Source organism: Colossoma macropomum, unplaced genomic scaffold, assembly GCF_904425465.1.
Source record: "Colossoma macropomum unplaced genomic scaffold, Colossoma_macropomum, whole genome shotgun sequence".
NCBI lineage: Eukaryota > Metazoa > Chordata > Actinopteri > Characiformes > Serrasalmidae > Colossoma > Colossoma macropomum.
In genome coordinates this window covers 39,773,069-39,793,730 of record NW_023494787.1, presented here as the reverse complement: position 1 = coordinate 39,793,730, position 20,662 = coordinate 39,773,069, and the positions used below count along the sequence as shown (strand labels likewise).

The following is a 20,662-nucleotide window of genomic DNA, read 5'->3' as shown; positions in this document are numbered from 1 at the left end:
AGTTCTCTAAAGAAACATCCACTGAAAGAGTTTTAGGTAACCAAAAGTGGTTCTTCTATGGCAAAGTACAAAGACACTTTTTGGCAAATTAAATTTGATGAATATGACTGCTCCATTAACAAGACCCTGAAAAGTCAAGCGCTCTCCATGAAGCCATGTACTTCTGCAGGTTTTGATTCTGGACAGTGAATGGTGTGGTGTCACTTCCACAGGCGCCGCACACCTTGTCTGCCAATTCTTCACTCACAGTCACGGTGACCCCTTGTGTCAGACTGTAGGACACTGTAATTCCAGATTCCTTTTCAATGATGACTGCATTATCGGACCACTGCACTGCAATCTCATTCTTTAGTTGTTGGGGTAGAGTTACAGGCTTTCCATTGACCTGAGAAAAAGAAATATGCCGCATGAGAACTAGCTGGTTTACACTACTTCAGTTATGGTTAAGCTAAAAATCTGATTAACACACATTTTCCAAATCTAGTCAATCAACCAAGACGTGTTTAGTGCCCAAGTGTGCTTCTTTAGTATTGCATAGAAACTACAAGACTAATGTGGTTCCTGTACAATGAACTAATAGCCACTATGTTAGCATGGAGCAAACTGAGACTGGTTAGTAATTTGCATGGTTTGAGGAAAGTGTGCACTTGATTCAGGTATGCAGTTTGCATGATGTTAAATTAGTGGCTGTAAGCTTCCACTGATTATTTGCTTCATTAGCCTTGTAGCTCAAGTACAAAATTAAAGAATCTAACACCAAACACTGGCTGATTGACTACACTCTCAAAAAAATGGTTCTTCAAGGGTTCTTTAGTAAAGAAAATGGTTCTATATAGATCCATGAACACTCAAAGATCCCTTTGCATGAGTCTTTACATTATGAATCAGATTCTTCAGACTGATGGAGAATGTGCTATAGATGTTTCTCTACAGAACCTTTTTGAAAATGCTTCTATATAGCACCCAAACAAGTTCTTCTATTGTTATGGTGTCAGGCTTGTAATGATAAAAGAACCCTTTTGGGTGCTATATAGAACCCTTTTCAAAAACTGTCTATAGCACATTCATGCATATATATTTCATCAATCCAATGAACCCTTTCATGATGCAAAGAACCTTTTAATCATGCAAAGGGTTCTTTGAGTCTTCATGGTTCTATACCATTTCCTTACAAAACCATTTCCTTACAAAAGAATCCTTGAAGACTCCTTGAAGTCTTTTTTGAGAGTGTAGAAGAAACTTGTGCAAACTTGATTTTGGCTAAAATATCTAAAGACATGCAAGAGAAAAGTGTAAAACGTTTTCTGAGACGTACCCAAGTTGCCTGTTCGCTGTTCACAGATATCAAGGTGTCCTCAAAGAAGACATACACAAATGCAACACTGTTATGGCCACAGGATTCTAATTCCACCACCACACGGAACCACTCGGCAACAGCAGCGCCATCACACAGTTTCACTAACTCATAAGCTCCCATAGATGTGACGGTCCAACTTTCTCCACTGAAGAGGGTGAAGGAACCTCCAGCCTCCAACAGGCACTGTTTTGAGTAGCATCCACGAACACCATTCTTAACCTGGCAGGCCTCATAACTCTTACATTTGATGCTTTCATGTTTTACTTTACCAGAGGGAAGACAGGTCAAACGTTCTTGGCAATCATCTGTGATGACAGACTGACCAATCTGCAAAAATGAACAAGTGGACAGTGAGTGAGAAACAGATTTTTATATATCAAAGCAGACCATGCCTTCACTTGATCAACTGTGGTTTGAGCAGTGATTTCCAAATTATATAGACAAAATAGTTCTTACATTCTCACATTATGTGGGCAAAATAATCCTACCTTGTAGGTGTGTCCGTTCTCATAACAGCTACACTGATCTGGTTTAATGCAGCCCGTCCCATTGTTAAAGAATCCAGAGTCGCACATACAGCCTTCAGCACAGACCTGAACATCACAGTTGATGATTTCAGTGAGGCCAGGACAGGGTGTGCTACATGACTGAGCGCAGATTTCATAGTGACTGTTGGCAGGGCAGTTCAGAGCTAAAAAAAGGAAATTGAATTCAGTAAATAACTGAAGAATTAATTACACAATGAATTTATTTTACTCCTCTTATACACACTGATTTATACGTACGACAAAATGTTGACGTTCTCCAGTCCTTAACAGTAACTCCAAAGTCATGACAGTCAATCATGTAAGCAGCAATGCTGTGGCAGAGCATGTGATGATCTCCATCGCCAACACAGACATCGTAGACACAATCTCTGAAGTAGGACTCAGGGTTAATTACACTGTGACAGGCAGCAAATGGACCTTCAGGGTTGGTAATGATGCTGCAGTCCTTTTCAAAGACAGCTTTCTTGTCTGCAGGGCATTTTGGACAGAAGTCTCCAGAACAGCCATCGTCACACACAACACCGGGAACAGCCACCTTCCACGCAGCACCAAATGTTTTAATGTCTTTGGTTTCTTTACCATCAGGCAGCAAGAACTCATCAGTTTTGTTACCATTGTAGTTTCCACACAGTCCACACGTCTTTCCTTGGTAGCTGCCAGGGACTGTGATGCTAACATGATAAACCATATCGTAGGCGACTCTCAGGCCAAAGTCTGTAGTGATTACATTTTGATAGCCCTCCTGTTGGACCGTCACTTTTCCATTGTCCAGACTCACAGGAATGTTGGTCAGGACACCATTAATCTGGAAGTGTGTAGATGGGAAACCATCACAATGTAATCTCATGATATTTTGTACACATCAGTGAAATAGCTTTCTTGAAAAGTCTGTACTTTTCAAAGGGCTGTAGTCTCCTAGCCTTTTGTAAAGTACTAGCAAACAATTAAGACTTCCATGTGTTTCATAACTTAATCGTAATACAGACTCCAATGTTGTGCTCTATCATTAGGAGCTAAGTTTGAATCCTAATTATTAACCTGTAGCATTGCTGGCCAATCAAGGTATCTACTCTATGACACAGATGTCATGGGGAATTGCGTGCGCCTTGGAGAAAGTTTGAGGTTTCTCATCCCTTCAGGTTGCTTAGTACCTCACAATTAAGATAATTTAAGGTGGAAATGTGTAAAAATCAACATTGGGTATATTTGAGCTGGGTCGATCCCAAAAAGAGTTGATTCCCCTGAAAAAGAGCTGAGGTCTGATTCCAGGCATCCAGACACTGTGTTTGAAAATGCTGTCAGAATCCTTCTACAACACACACATGTATAGACTGGCTGTATTTTACTAGACAAAGTGAAGGACAAAGTGGAAACAACATAAAATCTAAGATCTGTAATAAAAAGTGGACTACAATCAATATATGGTCAAATCAGAAGCCGTGTAGAAACCTTCCGCTTTGTTGATCATACTGCGGCGGTTTTGCACAGCAGTGGGAATGTTTCAAATTGGGGTCCTAAAATTTTACATCATGCAAAATGTCACTCAAAACGTCATGCAAAATGATATGCTTTTATTTTCATTTGAATTTTTAGGATAATTCATATCAAATACAGCATGCTTTAACGTGGTGAGAGATGACATTAAACTGACACATCAAACTTTGATGAACTTCATGCAAATGAACGACCAAGAAGAATGTTGTAACTGATTGTGCCACCACAACAGACACTCTGAAGATGCAATACTCTTAACGTACACTGAGTGCGAGATGTGGTTAATTGAGACATTATCATGTTTGAATCTTAAGTTTAAACAATACTGAGCACTTTGGATCACAGAACCTACAGCTCTGGATACACTTTTACTTGCTTACGTTGTAGCGCCCAAAGTGCCCAACATTTGTTACGATTCATTTTGCTGTAATGTTCAGCTTCAGCTTAAACAGTGCAGAAAAAAACAGAAAAAAATGCAAAAATACAGTAAAGTACAAACACAAAGATCCTTACTATGCTCAGATTATTCATTTTAAACTTTATAGCAGTCAAAACAACTGTATGTTACATCAATGTTATGCATTGATGAGGCATCTTTTGATGCTTCTCTTGAGTGATTTGTGCCAATAAAATTCTGTAAATAAACACACTGCAGAAATATCCAGCTTCTCTGGCCAAAATGAAGACGCCCTTGTTTCCCTTGTGCTATATCAGCTTCTGTTCAGGATGTTGTGGGAATTGTGCTAGGTCTCATGCAGGTAAATTGCTACGTCTATCTTAGTGGCATTATGACATTGAATTTATTGATACTAACAAGTCATTACATTACACAATCACACACTCCTAAAAACCCTATCCATTAACACTGCATAATTCTTTCAACACAGGTAATACAATTGTACATACTGTAATTAAGTTTGGACTCACTGTTATCTGATGAAGCTGGTTTCTCCGCAGCACTAAGGTCATGCCATAAACCTCCACCACAACCACTTTGGCCATTGAGACGTTCGGAGTGAGCTGGATCTCATCCCACTTCTCGTTCTCCACTACAACTGCAAACGGAGTGAGCTGTGTTCCCTCTAGATGGCAGCCCTGAGCGGCGGTGTAGGTGCAGGTACCCTGGAAGTCATAGGTGGCGTTATCAAATGTGTTGTAGTGGGGGTCGCCGTAGATGTTGCAGGTTGCTTGAGTAAATGGATAGCAGTCTCTGATCCCTTTAACAACACTGCATTCTGATCCAGTTGGGCAACTAGCAGCCTCACACACAATTTGACCACTGCTTGGGTCGCAGGTGCACTTTTTGCTGCAAGTGTCATCAGCCCAGATGGACTGTCCAGCCTGTAGATAGTGCTGCTCTCCTCCACTGCTGTACATACAGCCACACTGAGGCTTAGGGGCACACATGTTTCCACTCCACAGGTATCCATCGTTACAGACGCAGGCCTCCACACAGTTAGCTTTGCATTCAGCAGATGGAGTGGGATTCTCACAGGTAGCAGGACAGGCGCAGGACTCAAAGTGACTGTTTTCAGGACATTTGGGAGCAGCTAAACAGAAGAAGCAGTTGATTACTTTTCTATCAAAAACACAGTTTACACAATTTCTGTCATTCTGATAAGCAAATTTTTATTAAATGGACAAGCAACACAAACAAAAGTTGAATTTTTTAATTTTATGTTTAAAAATGTGACTATATAAGTAAAAATACTTAAAAATATAAGAGAACTAAATGTCCCAAAAAGTCTTCAGTCTGTTCAACAGAATTTCTACTTGAGGAAGTTGAATTATTTCTCAACTGACTGTGATTGGTCCTAATCACCACATTGTTTTTCAGAGACCCTCCCCTGACTGTGATTGGTCCTAATCACTGTATTGTTTGTTCAGAGACCTCCCCCTGACAAAGTTTGACCCTAATTACTCTGAGACCTCCCCCTGACTGTGATTGGTCCTCATCGCCACATTGTTTGTTCAAGACCTCGCCTGACTGTGATTGGTCCTAATCACTGTGTCATTTATTCTAAGACCTCCCCCTGACAGTCATTGGTCCTAATCACTGTGTTGTTTATTCTGAGACCTCCTCCTGACTGTCATTGGTCCTAATTACTATGTCATTTATTCTGAGACCTCCCTTAGTCACCGTGTCCTTTGATCTGAGACCATCCCCTGACTGTGATTGGTCCTAATCACAGTGTCATTTGTTCTAAGACCTCCACTTGACTGTGATTGGTCCTAATCACAGTGTCATTTGTTCTAAGACCTCCCCTTGACTGTGACTGGTCCTAATCATGGAATTGTTTGTTTTGAGACCTCCCCCCGACTGTGACTGGTCCTATTCACCACATTGTTCTGAGACCTTCCCCTGACTGTAGTTGGTTCTCATCACAGCATTATTTGTTTTGAAACCTCCCTGTGACTGTGATTGGTCCTAATAACCATGTTGTTTGTTCTGACGTCCCTGATTGCAATTGGTCCTAATTAGTTTTCTATCTTGCCATTAAAAATGAAGTATGTATGGCTGCATTTCTAAACTTCCAGAGAGATTTTATTTTGTTTTACACAAATATCTCATTAAAACAGGGCTGTCCGATCTTATCCGCAAATGGCCACTGTGGCTGCAGGTTTTTGTTCCAAATAAGCAGAAGCACACTTGATTCTACTTGTTTAAACAGTTGTTCTCAGTCTTTAAACAATTGATCATGTGTGCTCTGGCTTTTTGGAATGAAAACCTGCAGACACACCTGCTCTTTACAGATAAGATAGGACATCCCTGCATTTATACGTGATTTAAGGCATAGGGCCTCATTCACCACCAGAAGAAATTTCTACTTAAAGCCCACTTACGCAGTTTTCATGAAGATTCTGACATTGACCAACGTTATCTTATTTGGGATTTGTTCTAAAGTAAGAACAGAATCGACACACACTCAAGAGCACAAAGGTGCAAACACTTCTGCGGTTTTAGAACACATCATGAATCTGACATAAACTTTTTCTTAGAACCTTTCTTAAGAACAAATTTAGGAAAGACCTTAAGAAGATATTGGTGAATGAGGCACATAGTTCTTATTGGTTATATCATACTCACGGCAATTGAGGAGGCTTCTCCAGTTATAGACTCTTATTCCCGCTCGCTCACAGGCATCGGTGTACATTTCAGTAGCGTAGCATAAGAAGTTTGTCATGTCTTTGCCAGCACAATAGCCATACAGGCAATTATTGTAGAAGATACTGGGGTCAATGACACTGTTGCATTCTTGTAAAGGTCCTTTTGTGAGAGCTGTGACAATGCTACAGTACAACTTTGCATTCATGAGCTGGAACCATGAGGCCCCTTCACAACTCTGACACTGTCCCGCACACTCATCATGACAGAAAGCATCCCCTGGTAAACCTGGAACCCTCCAACTCTTTCCCAGTGCTGTAATACTGCTCGCCAAAGAACCACTGGACGTAGTGAGGTCGTCATCTTTCTTGCCATTGAAGTTCCCACACATGCCGCACATCTTTCCCATGAAGCTGTTTGGAACAGTCACTACCAGAAACTGGTCCCAGTCGTACTGCACTGACAGACCAAAATCTGTCTGCATAGTAACCGAGAGGCCACTTGCCTGGAGTTTCACTCGGCCATTGTTCAAAGAGATTGGAAGGTTCCAAAGCATGTTATTGATCTGAAATGAAACATGTATGAAAAAGTAATTCTGAATGATCCAGATCTTGAGAGCAAAGACAGCTCTACACAACATTTGGATCAATGGAAAACACATACCTTCACAAGCCCATTCTCATTGCGGATGAAGGTGATATTATTGCCATAGACTGCAGTAGTGACCACAGCAACAACAGTCTTCTGTGTGTTACCATTGCGTTCATTCTTGGTCGTGACCTCAAATTCTGGGTGTTCACTGTCTACATGGCAGTTCTTGGCAATTATGTAGGTGCAGTTGCCCATGAAGTTGTAGTAATCACCGTCAAAAGTGCGGTAATGTGGGTCACCCATTACCAAGCAGGTTCCAATGTGAGCAGATGGTGAACTTTGGGCATATTCGGATTTGGCCTTCAGTTGACAGTCTTCACCCTTCTGACATGTGATGCTACTGCTAGCACAAAATGCTAGAAGGAGAAAATTCATTTAATATGAAATCACGTTTCAAATATACAACGGCAAATAAAACATAATAAAAGAAATTATATTTGAACACATTGTACTGATTTCTGGTGACCTAACCTACTTTCTGGTTTTTGGTCTGGACTTACCGAACAGCAGTAGGAAAGCAACATTACATAGAATGTCTTTCATCTTCAAGCCTGTGACAAAGGGTTTTAAAATTAAATATGTAAAATATATTTCTAACTTTTCATCATTCATAACTTCTTCCAGATATTTTCTCCCAGGAATGCAAAGATATTTTAATCTGAAGCAATGTTATATGTGCATACCTTAAGAGTCTTCTAGCAGAAGGCAGTCTGATTAGGTTGAATTGCAACAGCCTTATATTCTTTTGGATGACTGAATTAGCAGCCAATCAAAGCTAGGGTACAACAGTGCATGTGCATTTTGTTTAACCTGCATGTGACAAACCCCACAGTCAAACCCTCGTGCCCATAGTTTCTATATGTGAACTGACTATACCTACGCTAGCACTTGGTTTATCTTTTGATAAATATTGTATGTAGTATGCAGAGCTGCTGATTACTTAACAAGATTTACAGCAGGAGCACGTACATGAGTCACCCAGTGGGTGATAAGATATTAAGGTACACATGCAAATCGACATTCAGCTATGCTTTGAAGGTTAATGTCACTAAAATTATGGACAATTGGAAGTAAAAGTAGAAAATTAAAAGGAAAATACATAAATGGGATGTACATCATACCATAAACAATGTATGAGTGGTTGGTGCGCTGAGGTGCTGACACAAGATAATCCACACTTCATGAAAGCCACTTTATAACAAGAGGCCACAATAACTATCAACTTAATGATTATCTAATACATTGTTAACGTCTTTTAATAATTACAAATCATCGCTGCCCCCAAAAAAATCTAATGCCAAGCCCAGCAAAAACACCAAAAATAATCATTCTGCGGTTTAATTCTTGCATTGTACTTACTGGGAATAAATGCCATATAGTGAAGCTACTTTACATTAAGCCTGATGACCATGACTACTGTGCTGTTTCAGCTAAGAATAATGTATTTGTGAATAGACTGTGTGAAATATTAGACGTGAGTTCACTTTAATGGAACTGGCTGGGTTGGAGCAGGCCAAATGATACTGATTTTCAGTGGGAGCGGGTGGGAGTGGTACCAAAAGGTCTCGTGCAGACCTCTACCTTGAGGTTTCTTGCCCGGAGTGGACGTGCTACTTCTTCACCTTCCCACGTTGGACTGATGGCAGACTCTATGCTATAGTGACCCACTAATGCCTCTTGAGGTACAAAGTGGTATTACGAGACAGGACGGGCTGGGGCAAGCTGGTTAGCATGCAAATTCTCTGCAACACAACACATAAACGTCTTAACATCAAAACTGTTATTTCTTCAGATTCTGTTGATAATTTTAGTTTATTCTGGAATGTTTTAAACTAAAATCTTGATTTAGTTTTTTTATTTCAATTGAACCTTTAAAGTATGCATGTGTGTAAGAGCAACTGCTATGTACATGTCTATGATTAGGCTTTTTGGCTGCTCCTCTTTATCATGTGTGTCTCCAAAAATGCTTAATGCAGAATTTCACAGTGGAAACTGGAAAGAAAAGAGGACCATTTTTATTTCTCTTCAAACTCAAAGTGATTGTTTGACAGCTGTAATACAATTAAATAATTGCTTTTATTTTAACCAATAATAACTTCTACAGTGTAGATTGAAAAACTATAAGCTAGGCACCAGGAAATATTTAATAAAATATCTTAAATTTCTTACTTAAGTTATCTGCCTAGAGATTTGACTATCACTTGTCAAACACTCTGAATATTATATTATAATATATTCAGTGTTTTACAGCTTGCTCAGTCATTACAGAATCAAGCACAGCTCTGTTCAGCATTCTGTACACATCTAAGACTTTTTTTTCACACCTCCACACAAATTAGCAGAAACCTATTGTAGTGTATAGTGGTCGCCTCATAAAATGACAAATAAATCATAATAAATACACCTATGACAACTTTTGAACAGTGACTCTTTTAAACGGTGGTGTAATAAATAGAAAGATAATATTATTGTTTTACCAAACCTGCATAAAATCTCCAGAACTGGTCAGAAACCCTGAGTAATGAGCAAGAACGCTACTGTGGCCTGACATTCAACTCTTTTTAATAAAAGATGATTAGTCACACTCAATACGCAGATATTCATTTAGATTATTAATAAAAAGTCCCAATTCTGTGTGACTTTTCAGAAAGGTTCGTAGATATTTGGGCGTATTTGTATTAAAATATAGAAACAATTTGTATAGGTTAGGTTTAGCATAACTTTTACTGACTTGAATGGTGTGTAATGTAAACGCAAAATCAACCTCATACATTAGAATTACTCCAGTATGTGCAGAATTATATTCAGATTGTCCCAAAATAAGCTAATTGAAATATGTGTTTGTGCATATACATAACCTCTTCTTTACTAATCTATAAGCAAGGTTGCATAACTAGGTGTGGCCTGGCACTTTTTCTTTGCTCAGAATGTGTTCTGTTATAAGCTCATGTGTATGTTATTCTGAGCTATTCTGGCATTGCCTATATGACTTCAAGAAAACTTCCTTCTAATGATTCATTCTCACAATCTAGCACAACACAATGACTGACCTTAAACACATTAAAGGAGAAAAAGGTAACCTCAGGTACCTCCATCAGTTTTATCATATCATGGCACGCTATATTTTAAATGCAAAAAACTCACAATGATACACTTATCTTCAAAGAACTGCTGCTGTATTGTTATTGCAGATCAGATAGTATTGCTTTTGATGGTCTTTTCACACCTAAGTGTTTTTTTATCAGATAATATCCCCTGCCTAATGTAATGCAGTAAGCATTTTCCCCTCAGGAAATCTTATATTTGCTGTAAGCTAAATCTGTTCCTGATTAAGTTCATGAGCCTGACAATGTGAGGTTAGACAGAAAGAGTACATTAGTTAAGTTTTACCTTATTGTGCAGAAAAGATTACTGCATCACTCAGCTGTAGCAACAGTGATGAAGGGTGTTCAGCCCACAGAAGTGTTTATGCTGTTATAAAGTCATGCGAAGCTTCACATAATGTGCCACGAAAATTAGTACCTTGTTCTACAGAAACTTACCATTTAGAATTGTTCACAGTGGTGGTGATAGGAACCATAGGAATGCCTCTGAAAGCTCCAACACAGAAAGGTCTATATATATTCATCTTTATATAAGTTCTGTATATAATTCATAGTGTACATGCATGATGTGGTAAGGAAAAAATGTCAACAGGTTAGTTACCCTACAATTACAACCCCATTTCCAAAAAAGCTGGGATGCTGTGTAGACTGTAAATACAAATAGAATGCAACATGTATTATCATGTGTAATATGCAAATCATGTAAACCATATTTTTAAAGGAAAATAGTACGACATATCAAGTGTTGAAACTGAGAAATTGTATTGTTTTTTTGATTAATATATGCCTATTTTGAATTTGATGCCAACAACACATTCCAAAAAAGTTGGGACGGGGGCGTGTTTACCACTGTGCTGCATCACCTCTTCTTTTAACAACACTCTGTAAGTGTTTGCGAACTGAGGAGACCAATTACTTTAGTTTTGAAAGAGAAATGTTTTCCCATTCTTGTTTTATATAGGATTTCAGCTGCTCCACAGTTCAAGGTCTCCTTTGTCATATTTTTCATTTCATAATGTGCCAAATGTTTTCAGTGGGGACAGGTCTGGACGGCAGGTAGGTCAGTTTAGCACCCGGACTCTTTTAATACGGAGCAATGCTGTTGTAATACATGCAGAATGTGCTTTGGCCTTGTGTTGCTGAAATAAGCAAGGCTTTCCCTGGAAAGGATGTCATCTGGATGGCAGCATATGTTGCCAAAACATGTATATATATCGTTTAGCATTAATGGTGCCTTCACAGATGTGCACGTCACCCATACCATGTGCACTAATGCACCCCTATACCATCATGAATACTGGCTTTTGAACTGTGCACTGATAACAAGCTGAGTGGTCTTTAGCCTGGAGGACACAGTGTCCATGATTTCCAAAAAGAATTTCAAATGTTGATTTGTTTTCCATTTCCCTTCAGTCCATTTTAAAGGACCTTGGCCCTAGAAAAGGTGACAGCATTTCTGGGTCCTCTTTATATATTGTTTTTTTCTTTGCATGGTAGAGTTTTAACTTTTGTGGATGCAGCGACAAACTGTTTCCAAAGACAGTGTTTTTCAGAAGTGTTTCTGAGCCCATGCAGTGATTTCTCTGAAACTTTTAATGATATTATGTACTGTAGATGATGAAAAGCAAAAGTTCTTTGCTATTTTACATTGAGAAATCTTATTCTTGAACTGTTACACTATTTGCTCGTGCAGTCTTTCACAGAGTGGTGAACTCCTCCTCTTCTTTACATCTGAAAGACTCTCTGGGATGCTCTTTTGTACCCAATCATGTTACTAACCTGTTGCCACTCAACCATCAGGTGTTTTTTTTTAGCATTATCCAACTATACAAGCCTTTTGTTGTCCCTGTGCCTACTTTTTTCGAACGTGCTGTTGGCATCAAATTCAAAATGGGCAAATATAAAAAAAATACACTTTTTCTTTCATCTTTTTTGGGAATGGGGTTGTAATATATTACAATAAAATATACAATTAATATAAACTTCTTAGTGTGATCTACATTCACAATATTATAGAAAAATATTTTCAATATATTTAATATAAATAAACAAAACAACAATACAATATATATATATATATATATATATATATATATATATATATAATGTAGATCACACTAAGAATTTTATATTAATTGTGTATTTTATATTAATTTATTACAACCCCATTTCCAAAAAAGATGATACATATATATATATATATATATATATATATATATATATATATATTTACAGCGCATAACTATATATAATATTTGATATCTGACTGCTCTTTTGGAACTCAGCTATGCACTTCTTTTTGACAACCATCCCACGACTAGAATATCTTGCAGAGTTTCAAAAAGTTTGGGGTGGGGGGGGTTGGCTACGAATTTACACCAGTGATGAAGAGACAAAAACTAATAAATGGTATATAGTTTAATACAGATCTGAGAGTGAGAAGGAAACAATTACTAAGCATAGAAACAGGCTAAGCAGCAAGACTTCACAAAGACTGAATGAACATAACATATTATACGAATATAATATATGAATATAGCAACTGAATTAATGAAACAATTAGTATATCATATGTTGATTTTTATTGTTGTACATCTTTTGAACACAGCGGTGCCCTTTACATTGTGCCCTTTACATTTCTCAATAAAACAGCTTTTCATTACATTAAAAGTTAAGAAAATTTTTGGCTTATCCTGTAAAGCTACCACGTTGCAGATACATGTTATTTTAGACAGTGACAATATACTTTGCATACTGTGCATATTCAGTAGCATAAAGTTGACATACATTAACAAATCCAGATCAATATAGTAACAAATAATGAATAACTCTTAAAAGAAATAATTATTTCATGAAGCATTAATGACAATGTAGAAGCTCATATGTGTCTTAATTTGTGAGGATGTTCTCTGAAGGATAAGTCTACGTAGAACATTCACTACAAAGGAACTGAATTCCTGATTTGTTCATGAGTAGTTGGGTAAGATGTAATAGATTACATATGTCTTTTAAAGTAAATGTTAATGTTTTCATTAATGATACACTTTACATTGGTTTAGTCATGATTAGTTAATTCTGAAGTAAAAGTTAATACAAGTGTTTTAAACTATTGTTTTAATTAAGCTTTACTGATTGTTCAACCTTGGAACACATTTTCTTGAAGTACTAATCCTTGTGTTCTTCTCCACACTTAATCAAGTTTATCCAAGCTTTTCTTCCTTTCGATGACGTGTTTAATCTCTTTGATCAGGTTTCCCTTGTTGTTTGTGATGTTTGAATAAGCTTTCTCCATAAGACCTGTGCTATCATCAAGACTGTATTCTCGTTTACGCCAGCTGTATCTTTCCTCCCACTCCTTAATGTCTCCTGAAAAAAAAAAAAAATACTGTTTAGAGCACTGTGTCATTTTTGTTACTTCTTCTCAAAGTTTGAGGAACTTTGATCTAATGACTTTTTTTCAGTATGCCATAGTTACCATTGCAGTTAACAACATTGAAAAGAGGAATGTGAATCACAGTTGGAGCTTCACCGGAACCCTCAAACACATAGAAGTCCTGTGGTGCTTCCCGAGTGGCATCATCAATGTTAGTGACTTTAGGGAAAGGAATGTGTAGCTCTTCACACATTTTAGCAGCATCCTCCACTGTCTGTAGGGAAACATATTTTCTTGTACATGCTCAATTTTCTTCTGTACATATATACTTTGTGTGTGTGTGTGTAGTACCTGAAAGGGATCCCCTGTACTGAAATCAAGAGAAATGATGAGGTCAATGTCTCGTTCTTTTCTCAGCACTGAGAAATAGGGTGAGTTGAGTAAGACTCCTGAATCCTCATATTCTCTTGTCTTTGAGTGAAGAACACTGGGGTCAACTTCTTCCACTGATGACACGGTGAAACAATACATATTTCATCAAGCTCTCCCCTGTTTTATTAAGCTATTTATTCACCGACACAATGCCTGGATCATTTCTGTCACTCTAAAACTTCTACAAGATAAAATGTACATTATATGTCCAAAAGTATGTGGACACCCCTCCAAATTATTGTGTTCAGGTGTTTAAACCACACTCAGCAGGTGTATGAAAGGGGGTAGCACACAGTAATGCAATCTCCATAGACAAACATTGGCAGTAGAATGGGTTGTACCAAAGAGCTCAGTGACTTTAAACGTGACACTGTCTCACACTGAGGTTATTAATTAGTATATTACAGTATAGTATTTTATATTCTATGTAGTATGTGTCATCTATGTATCTATGCAGTACAAAACAATAAAGTTATAGTTTTTACCATATTATAGTCTAAATATATTGGAGGTACTTATAAATTATAAATTATAGTGAGATTCACAAATACAGCACCACAACAAAGATTAATTTCATAATTTCATATGAAGGTTAATTTCTTACCTTTCATATTGTAGAGAAAGTTGTATGTTGTTCCCCAGGTCCAGGTTAAAAGTTTTGTTATGCATTCAGCAGTATCTGACAAAACAATATTTAAAAAAAATAATATAAATACCAACAACAACTAGGTTGATGCACAGCCCAAGACTTCTACTATATTCTGCATTTATGCCAGACCTCAGTCACTGGTAAAGTAATAAAATGACCCCTTTCACAGCTGAGACATGTAAAAAACCACATATATTGTTGAAGGCAAGGGAAAAGGCCACATATATGGTACCCTGTTTAAAGAAACACCATATATTGGCCTTGAATCACACTTACACTGGAAAGCTAACCCAGCTCTTCTGGCAGTCCTTTATGCTGAGTTGCTGGTTTACCAGGTTCATCTACCACCTTCACATAAGTTTTACATTCCCACACATAATATGACTGTTGTGGGTTGTATGAATAAGGCACAGCAGCACTTTTAGCTTCAGCCAGTATAATGTTTCCAGGATTGGTTAGTGGGCAAAATGAGTGACTTGCAATGACTTTGAATGTGGCATGATAGTTGGTGCAAGGCATGCTGTTCCAGCATTTCTCAAACAGCTGCTGCCCTGGGGTGGAACCCTAGTGAAACACATCCCACATAACCTATAACCCCACTGAAGCACATCCCAAAGATCCCTACTGAGGCATATCCCATAAGACCCTACTGAAGCACATCCCAAAAGACCCTACTGAAGAACATCCCACATAACCCTACGGAAGCATTCCATAGAACCCCACTGAACTACATCCCAAAGGACACATCCCAGAACCTTACTGAAGCACATTCCATATAACCCTACTGAAGCACATTCTATATAACCGTACTGAAGCACATTCCATCCCAAAGGACCCTACTGAGGCATATCCTATAGAACCCTACTGAAGAACATCCCACATAACCCTATTGAATCATGACCCTTAGGACCCTACAGAAGAACATCCCATAGGACCCTACTGAACTACTTCCCAAAGGACCCTACTGAAGCATATCCTATAGAACCCTACTGAAGAACATCCCCCATAACCTTACTGAAGCACATCCCATAGGACCTTGCTGAACTACTTCCCAAAGGACCCTACTGAAGCATATCCCAAAGAACTGTACTGAGGGGTTCAAAACCCACCCACTTCAACTCAGGAAGGGTTTGTTAATTAGTGGATTAGTTGGATTGTGGCAGCACTATCCAGGGTAAACACTAAAATATGCAAGGCAGGGGGTCTTCCAGGAACCACTGCTCTAGTCCTTTATCAGTGGTCACAGGATGCTGCCCACAGGACACTGTTGGGTGAAAGTTTTTGGTTGGTAGACTATACTCAGTCCTCATGAGGTGTTTAAAAACTCCAGCAGCACTTGTGTCTGATCCACTTGTACCAGCGCCCCACTGAATGAAAGGTCTTTAAATTATTTAATTTAGCACAAATGATGATTGATTTGAATCAAGTTGATTGTTTTGAAAATGTATCAATGAAGAAATACTACTCACCAATCAATAAATCTTCTATAATGCACGCAGAAAGGTTGCGCTGCTCTGTCTTGGAGACACTTGATTCTGATGACAAATCAACATATTGATGTATGTGTCTTTTCTAATATTGTTACAAACTGGGCATATAATAAGTAATCATAGTAAACTATGATTAAAAAGCAGAGGTAATTCAACATGTCATTCCATACTGCAAGAACAAATCAATTGTAACACAGTGTTAGAATTTAGATCAGGGGTGTTGAACTCCATTCGTAGTGGGCTGGATTTCGGAGTTTGGTGATATTTCTACTCAAGCACACCTGATTCTGTAAATTACCAAGTTTGGTTAGTGTGCTAGAGCAGAGAAATCACCAAATTATGCTGGACTCTTGCCCTCAGTTCCCTACCCCTGCTTTAGGTTATGTATGTGTTCTTAGGTTTATGGGATATGTAGGTGAACTCAACCTCTCAGTAGGTCATCCATGGCTTTGAGTTTAACTGTGGGATCCTCTTGTCTTAACACACAAAGGTTCAGTTCCACAAGGGTTGGGAGCACCTGGCGACCTTTCTGCACATCTAATGCTTGTGATGCATTCCTTTCCTGTGTGTCTTATGGTTGAGAAAAAGATAAATAAATTAATAAATTTAACGAATCATTAAAAAATGAAGACTTCCAAAAGCTTCCAAACCAGCTTAAAAACATTTTTTTTATTTGAACACAAATATACCCATTCAGCTTTCTTACTTGTCGGAAAAAAGAAATGTATGATCTCTTGAAATATTATCTTGAGGTCCTCTTCCAAATCCGCAATCGCACTGCCACACAGGCCTGTACAAAGAAATGAAAAAGAATAACCAATAAGATAAAATCTGGGTTCTTTGACATCTATGACCAGTGAACACACACATTTCACACGTCATTGACCCCTGGCCAGTAACATGTTGATTCTGTGCCTTCTGTGATCAAAACACACCTGAATCAGCCAATCAATGGCTGTTGAATGCTAAAAGTGCAGGGATGGATTTTGGCCTCAGAGGCTTCTGGGAAGAAGCCTCTTTGGAGAAGCCCTCACCCCAAATTTAAAAGAAATAATGAAATATATAAATAAATAAAATAAATAGCTTAAATTAATTTAATTAGTTCAACAAATTATTTTGTTTGTTTATATTTGAAAAGAAAAAAAAATACTGTGTTAAAATTGTTCAAAAATGTATTAATTCTTAATTAATATGCAACAGCCTATTGTTTTTCTGCACTTTTTTAGTGTTAGTGGGCTTTTAATTATGTTAATTATTGGCAGGGTATGGACTATTTCATTATTTCATTTATTTAGTCACAATATTTTCAAGGCCAATTTGTTTATCTAAATTTTGTATCTGCAGTGGACCATCTTTGAGCCACCTTCAGCCTTGTCAGACATCACAACCCTGGCAGTAAGAAGTCCCTCGGCAGTGGCCCCACTGGCCTTGTCAGTAATCCATCTGAAGCATCATAATTTGGATTCTTATTGTAATTTTTACTGATATCAGTGTTATTGATGTTTTCACGCTAATTTGTTACAGGATTTTTTTAAAACACATAATGTTACCTTGTAGGTACAGCATGTCCATCTCAGGCTGGTCTGTAATCTTCTTTCCATTCTCAAACTGACTTCCCAAACAGGAAGAATCCACAAAGGCTCCAGAGAGAGAATAACCTGACTCATCTGGAGTGATCTCAAACCAGACATCTGAAAAACAGGAATTACTCTGTGAGGTTTCCATTTTATCATACAAACACACCCGTCCATACATAAGATATATAAGATATATGAAAATTACCTTTTGTTAATTCATCATGTTTACGCTGCTTGTCAATCACAGTGTAAATGGGATACGGGTCATTGGTGCACTTGCCCCTCTGCTTTGTGAGAGTGTTTTCATCTATCTGTAGATAAAAAACAAACTTCTGTGTTTTTGTATGTTAGTGTAAGCTAAATAAAAGCATTTTAGCTTTTATTTTCATTTTTTGTGATCTCAGAAATTCAGTTTGCACATGTGGAAATTTCACTAGTAAAAAAAATCCACTAGTAATTATTACATATAGTGAATAAAGCCTCTAATGAATACATCACATCCACCTGAGAGTTGACTGAGATTCAATGGAAGAAATAAGACTCAAAAAGTGACCTTTCTTAGTGACAGCCTTAACATACTCAGTGTAACAAATTTGTTTAAATTTGAATACTCACTAAGAAATCCTTCAAAATTCTAAAACTTTTTTTTTTGCTGTTAAATGAATATATATATATATATATATATATATATATATATATATATATATATATATATTCCCTTACCCTGTGATGAGTGACCAGAACTTCAGCGGAAACAGGCAAAACGTTAAATGCTTCTAACATGCTAACATGATATAATCCCATTTCCAAATGCTGTGCAAAATGTAAATAAAACAGAATGCAATGATGTACAGATCATTTAAACCCTATATTTAATTAAAAGCTATATATAGTATAAAGCCAGCACAACAAATGTTGAAACTGAGAAATGTTCCTGTTTTTAAAAAATATATGCCTATTTTGAATTTTATGCCAGAAACACATTCCAAAAAAAGTTGGGACAGTAGCATGATTGTGCACTCTGTAGTTTTAAAAGTGAAATGTTTTCCCATTCTGGCTTGCTATAGAATTTCAGCTGCTCAACAGTTTGGGGTCTCCTTTGTCATATGTTTTATTACATGTGCCAAATGTTTTCAATGAGTTACAGGTCTGGTCTGCAGGGATACCAGTTTAGCACATTTTACTATGGAACCATGCTGTTGTAATATGTCCAGAATGGCACTGTATTGCTGAAATAAACAAGGCCCTCCCTGAAAAAGACGTCATCTCGATGGCAGCATATGTTTCTCCAAACCTGTATATATATTAATTAGCATTATTGGTGCCTTTACAAATGTGCAAGTCACTCATGCCATGTGCACTAATGCACCCCCAGACCATCAGACAAGCTGGATGGTTCCTCTCCTCTTTAGCCTGGAGGACACAGTGTCCATGACTTCCAAAAAGAATTTAAAATTTTGATTTGTTGGACCACAGGACACTTTTCCGCTTTGCCTTAGTCCACCTTAAACGAGTTTGGGCTCAGAGAAGGTGGCGGCGTTTCTGGATTCTGTTTACATATTGTTTCTTCTTTGCATGATAGAGTTTTACCTTGCGTTTGTGGATGCAGCAACGAATAGACAGTTTTCATCCCATGCAGTGATTTCCTCTACAGAATCATGTCTGTTTTCAACGCTGTGCCACCTGATGGCCCAAAGATCACAGCCAGCCAATATTAATTGTTGGTGCTCTTTTTATACACAGTCATGTTACTGACCTGTTGGCAGTTAACCTAGTTAGCTTTAACATGTTCCACCAGGTGTTTTTTTTGTGTTTTGTTGCCCCTGTCCCAACTTTTTTTTGTGTTGCTGGCATCAAATTCAAAAACAAAACACAATAAAATTTCTCAGTTTCAACATTTGTTATGTTGTCTTTCATTCAATGAAATTAAACCCTCAATTAAATTTAGGATTTAAATGATTTGCATGTCATTGCTTTCTGTTTTTATTTACATTTTGCACAGCATCTCAACTGTTTTGCAAACGGGGTTATATGTTAGTGCCAAGCAGCTCAGTGCTATATTGAATTTTGATGTCAGTGCTAGTTTAACCGCAGACAGATCATAACAGGCATGTATGTAACATTCTAACATTCTCCTTTTTTGAATTTGAAGTCTATCTTTTATTATTGTAGCATTAGCCTGTTAGCCGGTTAGCACATTCTTTGGCATCACTAAAACAGTAACGAATGACACTTTGATTTCCCAACTGTATATTTTCAGCCACAACCTCAAAACACATTGTTCATGTGAAAAATAAGGCGGATAAGGAAAATAAAAATAGTTATGCACAAAATACAGAAGAGTGATAATCATGTAAATAAATACACATTTTCATTACATTTTATAGATTAGAATACATTATAATTGAAATTACAGTGTTCTAGTGTAGTGGTGAAAATGAAATATATCAAACTATTTCTTTAAACTGTGTCTGTAGATTTGTGTGGATTTGATGAAAGTATGACGGAAGGCCTAAATTATTCACCATTCTTACCTCTTTCACCAAGTAAGACACGAGCAGCACTGCCCACACATCAGTCAGACTGAAGTTGTCATGTTCCAAGTATTTCTTCAGTTTGTAATACTTGTCAAGCCAGTTGACTTTGCCGTTAGCAAGCCTTTGGACAATGTTATTTTTCACAGTGTCCAGTTTGGTGGACCAGTCTGCTTCTTTATATAATGACGTCATGCACCTTCAGAGAACAGATGGACAAGGCAGTATTTTAGTATAACAACATTCCACCACACGGTACTATCAAGTGCATGTGTCTCACTGAAATGCAATGATTACAGCGAAAAGAGTGAAATGCAATGTGCACAAGAGAATGTGATTAAACAGTG

General features: G+C 37.6%; 2 protein-coding genes across 2 annotated transcripts in view; both read right to left on the bottom strand.

The window, feature by feature from the left end:
- Nucleotides 1-115: 115 nt before the first annotated feature.
- Nucleotides 116-7,919, bottom strand: LOC118804953 (IgGFc-binding protein-like). Its single transcript, XM_036565544.1, has 9 exons — nt 7,840-7,919; nt 7,657-7,707; nt 7,169-7,512; nt 6,488-7,070; nt 4,327-4,949; nt 2,143-2,710; nt 1,846-2,048; nt 1,316-1,684; nt 116-385 (listed from the first exon to the last, which is right to left on the bottom strand). Exons 2-9 carry the CDS (start codon nt 7,697-7,699, stop codon nt 116-118), a joined length of 3,003 nt encoding a protein of 1,000 aa, XP_036421437.1. The 5' UTR covers nt 7,700-7,707; nt 7,840-7,919.
- Nucleotides 7,920-13,450: 5,531 nt separating this feature from the next.
- LOC118804952 (cytosolic phospholipase A2 gamma-like) overlaps nt 13,451-20,662 on the bottom strand; it is a 29,596-nt gene continuing 22,384 nt past the window's right edge. Inside the window, exons 4-12 of the mRNA XM_036565543.1 lie at nt 20,316-20,514; nt 18,005-18,092; nt 17,755-17,916; nt 16,911-16,994; nt 16,631-16,774; nt 14,670-14,744; nt 13,985-14,139; nt 13,736-13,907; nt 13,451-13,626 (exon numbers count right to left, since the gene is read on the bottom strand). Of these exons, the coding sequence (XP_036421436.1) occupies nt 13,451-13,626; nt 13,736-13,907; nt 13,985-14,139; nt 14,670-14,744; nt 16,631-16,774; nt 16,911-16,994; nt 17,755-17,916; nt 18,005-18,092; nt 20,316-20,514 (1,255 nt within the window). The remainder of the gene's footprint in view (nt 13,627-13,735; nt 13,908-13,984; nt 14,140-14,669; nt 14,745-16,630; nt 16,775-16,910; nt 16,995-17,754; nt 17,917-18,004; nt 18,093-20,315; nt 20,515-20,662) is intronic.

Coding starts and splice junctions, on each gene's coding strand:
- LOC118804953 (XM_036565544.1), bottom strand. CDS start 7,699: ATGAAAGACATTCTATGTAATGTTGCTTTCCTACTGCTGTTCG. Junction 4,950..6,487: donor GAGAAGCCTCCTCAATTGCC/GTGAGTATGATA, acceptor TCTTCTGTTTAG/CTGCTCCCAAATGTCCTGAA. Junction 386..1,315: donor ACAGCGAACAGGCAACTTGG/GTACGTCTCAGA, acceptor TCTTTTTCTCAG/GTCAATGGAAAGCCTGTAAC.